Here is a 6,546-nt window from a genome sequence, read left to right as displayed (position 1 = left end):
TGATTTTATTCAGCTCTACCACTTCTTGTCTGAGTTTCTGTCATTAGTCGCTTTCACATAGTTATAGTACATTAAAAGTTGACTGTGGAATATTTAGTAGCGAGGACTTTTCATGACTGGACTTGTTCCCCCTGAGAGAGACTCGTTCTTTCACAAATGTTTGTAGAAGCATGCATGACTAGCTCACTGATTTTAGACACCTGTGGCCATGGAAATGATTGGAACTCCTGAATTCTGTGATTGACATGGGAAAGAGACTACCTTTGGCAATATCGTGTATCTGACCATGCGTTGATTGCATGCAGTTAAAACAGTCCATAGGGAATGTAATACGGGAACACAGTGGCCAGTATGCAGTCTCCAAACCACTGACTATTGCTTTAATGTCTACTGGGCATCTGCTGAGTGGAAGATCAGTGCTTCAACCACTGAACCGCAAACCACTTTTTGTTAATGGGCCACATTGGCTGAACTTAGGCAGCAAGGACGGAGGTGACTGTTCTTAGCTGATATGAACATGAGAGGTGTGACTCTTGGTGAACAGAGAGCTATTGGTCTGAGAAGTCCAAATAAATTCTGTAAGGAAAGTCCAATCAGTGAGTGAAAGTGAGGTAGCTTACTTGGACTCCTGAGGAAGAGGTGACTGGTCTGCTTTTCCACAGGTGGAGAGAAAGCTGCAGGCAGTTGAGTAAGTGAGGTGAGTGCTCCAGGAAGAGCCTTCAGGTGAGGCAGAAACTGCTATTTTTTCAGAAAACTCATGTGCTGTCCGTCTCACACATAGCAGAGCTGGTGACTGATGTTTATCTGCTGGGTTTCAACAATCTTGCACTGCTATTGTGTCCAGTTGCACTCCTGTTTTCACATTATAAGACTTTATGTAGAGTAGGAAAACAAAAGGTCGTTTATCTTGAACAGAGAGCTTTTACAAACTAGAGTGGTTTTCAACATTAAATCGGAACAGAAAACAAAAACATAAGGACAACATCCAAAATGGCCTTGCCTGGATTTCTTACACTGTTTCGGCTGATTAAGAAAAGGCTGTTCTGAACACCACTGTTAGCGCAGCTCAGGATGCTGATCGCTCATGTGAAGAAAAAACACACCTTTTGTCTAAATGATTTGTTTTACATGAGCCCAAAGTGTGACCAGGTAACACAAGCAGAAGTGTTGTGGGGGTTGCTGTAGTTTCATCAACACCTCAAAACATTTCCCATAAATTGCTATCAGGCTTCTCATTTTCAAACACAGTGCTGCAATTAATGTTGAAAAGTAGATTAAACCCTGACAGACAGGCGACCTGTCCCAGGTGTTTCCCTCTGGAAGGACAAGTTAGACATAACTAAAGCACAGATGTCATTTAAACACACTGACAGCAGTTTTTATTTATATATCACTAATCCACGACAGCAGTGAATCGCAGGGTAAATTGAAAAATAGATTTTGTGGGTATTTTTAAAGAATTAACATCTGTAATAATCAGACTGACTGAACCTTTGTTCAGGGCAAACGTGTTTTTCATTGTACTGAAACTGTGTGTGATGCTAATGTGCTGTGAAAACTGTATTTTGCATTTACAGTTTCAAGAAAAGCTTTCGAGAAATCTGTCTTGGCACTTCTGACAAACTGTAAATTATTGGTCCCGCTGCTGTCCCCACCCACAAGATTTCAAGGAGGGACTTGAGCCTTTCACCATTTAACCAGTGAGTAGCCGGGTCCCAGTGACACAGAGGGCTTTTCAAAAGCTGGAATCAAACCAAGCAGCGCAGAGCGCAGCGAGCTGGGGATCCCCTCACGTTTCCATCCTAGTCATGTAAAGAGCAGCATTACAGCCTTTCTGCTTTATAATGGATGCGTCCGCTTTTGATGTTTCGAAGAATTGTTCACTACCCAATCAGCTGGATCAGTTTTCTGATAAATGTGACAGGAAATAACTGCTGCAGACTTTGTCGGTGTGGATGGACAGGTCAGGAGTGCATATGCGACACTGTGGGAACGCTCGGATTTATTTACCGCATCCTTCTGGGATTTACTGCCGAAAGAACTCTGCTTCTTGACCGGTTAAAATAAGAGAGAGAATGTATGGAATAAACCAACACTGTATTTACATGTAAGCGGCCCACACACTCTGATTGTATGATAGCCACAAACAAATCACTTCTTTGTTGCTCATTCATTTTTTGTTACTCCTGCAGATCGTTTCATTTTTTCGTGCTGTGGTGTCAGGCTCAGGTAAGCCACTAAAACTCAAACCTGTTAACATTAGGAATAGTTGAAAGAAGGAACAAATACAAGGCTACAATCCAAACGATTTGAATATGAGTGCCGATGTTAGTGTGCAAAATATTCATTTGTGGAAAAAATCTGACGTATTTTGGTGCTTCTAAAATTGGCTATCGTTTCTTTATCCCAGATTAGAAAGACAACATTATGTATTTTATTTTTCCCTTTGCATAAAAAAGGGGGAGAATCACCCGTCTCCTAATTTTAACCAGTATGTGAGGACGCAGGGCGCAGTGACGGACCAGCTCAGCCGAAGACAGGTCAGAGTTTACCAGCTCTACAGTCGCACTAGCGGGAAACACGTCCAGATCCACGGCAAAAGGGTCACCGCCACCGCCGAGGATGGAAATCTGTACGGTAAGAGCAACAAGTTACTTTAAGAATAACCAAGGATTACGATCACCAACAGTTAGATATTTAATGAGAAAGCATTAAGTTGTCAATTTTCTTTCCAGCAGCCCATCCCTCGGAAAAATAATACAAAAACATTTACGTGAAAAAGATTTTCTTGTTCTTCTTCTTCTTAATGTAAAGGTACCTTTTTGTTCAAACACGCAAACTATGAAGTACAGTTAACATTTGGGCAATTAGCATAATTTAAAACGTGTCGGGATAAATATGTAATGATCACAAACTGGTTTAATACATTTAGTTATAATTTAATACATTTATATTGACAGACTCTCACCACCGGATTGTATTTTTATTTTGAGTAGAGCTGCAACAATATGAACTTTTCTCTACATTAATATTATGGCGGAATATTTATGTAAAATATTACTGATATTATTATTAATGTTTCCTTATATAATAATAATAATAATAATAATAATAATAATAATAATAATAATAATAAATATAGAACATTTTGTGACTATGTAACTATACCTGTACAGAAACCTCGAAAAGAGCAATTGCACTCTTATTTACCATATCTTAAATGTGTATTACATTCACAATATATTTGATATTTAAAAATCATGCATATCATCAGTAGGCTTTGAGTATTAATTTATTTTTCCAAAATCCAAATGAAGAAGTTAAAAATTCTGAAATTTGTTCATTCCACCATTTCTATATATTGTAATAGTTGCATTATCAAAAGGCACAAAATGATGCTAGCCACATGCTAAAAAGGGCCGTTTTCCACAAAGTAGCTGAACATGTTAATAAAGCGTCATACATTTTTTTCTGTTTAAAGCTTTAACATTTTGATCTTCCAAATATGAGAAAATTCTATATTCAGTAGAAATTCAGTTGAAATCCACTGAGACGCCAACTGACCGTACTCCTGTCCCAATAAGTCACAAATGACTTGGTGGAGGTTAAGAGGTTAAGGGTTTTGCATAGTTTGGCAGAATGCAGTACACTAGTCTGCAATCAGTGACAATGCCTTGTTAAAGAGACTCTTCCGAGGAATTAGTGACAATCTGGAGTTTTGTGGTTCCCCACAGCGCAGCTATTTAGCCCCTGCTGGGCACTGATGTCCTCAGGCAAAGCCAGCAGTTTCACATCCAGCCTGCCCGTCCCTCCCACTTTGAGGTGTTTTCAGTCCTGTATGTTAATTCAGCCTCCCTGCTGTATCCATGAAACCATCGTCTGATGAATTTAGTGGCTGATTAGGACAAGCCCTTTGTTTCTGTAGTCCCAATACACAAGACTGTTGTAATGGCCATGATTAACTGCAGAATAATAAGTGAGAATGTATATTCAGCTTGCAAGATCTAGGTCTTTAATGACCAGACATAACATTTGTTTAATCAGTTGGTGTTTTGACTTTCATCAGGTTGTTATCACTGAGGAGTTTCAGCTCAACAGAGTCCACAGAGCAAAGAAGTGCAGATTCTTATACAAACAGCTTGCACATTAACTCATTATCCCTGTAGGTTTTATATCTGCAGACACTAAAAGTCATACAGCAGAAATTGGGCTTTATATTTCAGTATCACTGTCTGCTTTCAATAATACCTGATTCCCATAAAGACATTGTGTACATGCCTTATTACACACACAAGACAAAAGTGAGTCTGTGTCCTAGGCTCCTTTTGTCTTCAGCCCCCTGACAGTCTTGTGTCTTTCCCGCAGCTCGCCTGTTTGTTGAGACAGACACCTTTGGCAGTCGAGTTAGGATAAGAGGTGCAGAAAGTGGGCGCTACCTCTGTATGAACCGGAAGGGGAAGCTTGTTGGAAAGGTATGTGTTAACACAGTAGCAGAAACTACACCTATGCTGACGTTAGTGAGCAAAGTAGGGGACAAATGCTGTGAAGCAAAAAGAAATAAAGAAACAAAAAAGCAGACAAACTGTGTTATAGTAGACATCCACCAGGTCAACCCATCTAGGGTTAGTGTTGGGTTTTGTTTTAGCTACACTCTAAACAGGAAGCTTTTCAGAAACTACAATATTATATATTTTAAATGAAGCACACTTTGCCAATGCAGTATTTTTTTTCCAAAACTTTTATTTGGGGTAGATATGAACGCAAACCCCACTCCTAACCCTAACTGTAACCCTAGGTTCCCAATGATCTGGTGGATGCTGGTGGATACTGAGAGGTTAAGGCAAAATGAACACCTTGAACATCTTGAAAATGAACACATCAGGTAGAACACATCGGTGCTATTGTTCCGTCTGTAGCATGTAAAGTTAGCGTAACCATCTTCCCATAAGATGGACAAAAAACTTACATATCAGGAAAACCACTTGTGAGAAAACTTTTCCTCAGAGGAAATACAGACTTTACTTTAACACACTGTAGCTCAGATGCTAAAGCTCCAGTCCATTGTTACTGAATTCTCAAACCTTGTCAGTCACTTCAGGACATGATGTAGTACTGGAAAAAAGGGATCCTCTCAGGACTGAGTGATATCACTCAGTCCTATTGGCCATGGTTGACAACTGGGGGAAGTACCCTCCCATCACGCACACCCTGTGTGTTTGGTCATAAGTCAACTCTCCACTTCCTTCACGGAAATGGAAAAGATGGAATCACATATCTGGCTGACATGACGAGTCATAAATCTCGTTCTCATCACGATTCAGAGGTGTTGAAATTGTGGCTGCTGTGATATCTGTACAGAGATAAGAAGTTCAGCGACACAGTCTGTAGGTAAAGATAAAAAGAACAGTTCTTTTCAAGAATTCCGCGTACAAAGTTGCAACAAACTTGAATGTAACCATCACACATTTTCTGTTACATTTTTCTAGTATTATAGATTGTACCTGTTATTAACATATCAGAAGATGACAACAAACAATTAAATCACATTAGTTTCCTTTGATCATTGGGGAAAGGGGTGATTACATTTTTAATTTGATGCCTATCAACTGTTTTAACATCATCTAAAATCAGAAGCTTAGCGCAGCATAAAGACAGCTAGCACATCTCTGTGCAAAGGTAACAATATTTGCCAGCATTTAACCACTTAATGTTTTGGTTTTCCATTTTTCTTCCAAATCTTGGCAATAACAAATAGAACAATGATTCCAACTGAAATACATGAATACAAGTCATAAAGGCTACCAGTTCCAGCCCTAACCCTCACCTTAGGCAATCTGAATAAGTTTTGTTTTTGCAATTAGTGAAGAAAGAAAATAATAATTCTACCTGACACACATCAGAAGCTATTTGCAGAAGTGAGTCAGCAGAAGCTCACTGTCGAGTAAACTGGAATAAGAAGGGTTATTGTTCTGGGTTCTCTCAGCATCTCATTTATATCAGAATTTGGTTTTGTCTTCCAAATGTTAGTCTTATTTTAAGCTGTTTGCACTGACATTTTTTGACACTGTATAAAGCCATTTATTCCATGAGTTCCAGCAATAATTTTATATATAGATGAATCAGAACAGTTTTTGTCCAGGTGTAACACAAGAAACCTTTCTGTCTTCTCACACAGCCAAATGGCCGGAGCAAAGATTGTATCTTCACTGAGATTGTACTGGAGAACAATTACACAGCCTTCCAGAATGCCAAGTATGAGGGCTGGTATGTGGCTTTCACCCGGAAAGGGAGGCCCATCAAAGCCTCCAGAACGAGGGAGAATCAGAGAGAGGTCCATTTCATCAAGAGGCTGCACACAGGATTACCTCCCTTCCCCAACACGGACCAAAGTAAACCATTTGAGTTCATCAGATTTCCGTCCACACGTAGAGCGAAGCGGAACAGGAAAATCACCTAGCTCTTCCTAGGCACAGCAAAAGGGATGGACTGATGACAGTTGTGACATGGGAAGAAACAGATGCAACTTTATTTTTGTATATTTTTTGA

At 39.6% G+C, this 6,546-nt stretch overlaps 1 protein-coding gene across 3 annotated transcripts; it reads left to right on the top strand.

Annotated features, from left to right (window-relative positions):
* The first annotated feature begins 1,845 nt into the window (after positions 1-1,845).
* Positions 1,846-6,546, top strand: fgf17 (fibroblast growth factor 17). 3 transcript variants are annotated; one of them, XM_087848646.1, is made up of 5 exons: positions 1,846-2,107; positions 2,193-2,229; positions 2,493-2,637; positions 4,366-4,472; positions 6,176-6,546. In XM_087848646.1, the coding sequence occupies exons 1-5, from the start codon at positions 2,076-2,078 to the stop codon at positions 6,455-6,457; spliced, it is 603 nt and encodes a 200-aa protein (XP_087704772.1). In that variant the 5' UTR covers positions 1,846-2,075; the 3' UTR covers positions 6,458-6,546. The 3 variants fall into 3 exon arrangements, with proteins under 3 accessions (XP_087704772.1, XP_087704771.1, XP_087704770.1); XM_087848645.1 differs by having other exon boundaries at positions 2,460-2,637; XM_087848644.1 differs by lacking the exon at positions 1,846-2,107 and having other exon boundaries at positions 2,134-2,229; positions 2,460-2,637.

The sequence above is a fragment of the Neolamprologus brichardi genome, chromosome 12, assembly GCF_056152115.1.
Source record: "Neolamprologus brichardi isolate AB-2024 chromosome 12, ASM5615211v1, whole genome shotgun sequence".
NCBI lineage: Eukaryota > Metazoa > Chordata > Actinopteri > Cichliformes > Cichlidae > Neolamprologus > Neolamprologus brichardi.
Note: the sequence above shows the minus strand (reverse complement) of the source record. Positions and strands in the feature narration are given on the sequence as shown.

Excerpts from the sequence above, each read along its gene's own strand:
- fgf17 (XM_087848644.1), top strand. The coding sequence starts at position 2,134 with ATGATAGCCACAAACAAATCACTTCTTTGTTGCTCATTCATTTTTTGT. Across the intron at positions 2,230-2,459 it reads TGCTGTGGTGTCAGGCTCAG|GGGGAGAATCACCCGTCTCC; the intron begins GTAAGCCACTAA and ends TGCATAAAAAAG. Across the intron at positions 2,638-4,365 it reads CGAGGATGGAAATCTGTACG|CTCGCCTGTTTGTTGAGACA; the intron begins GTAAGAGCAACA and ends TCTTTCCCGCAG.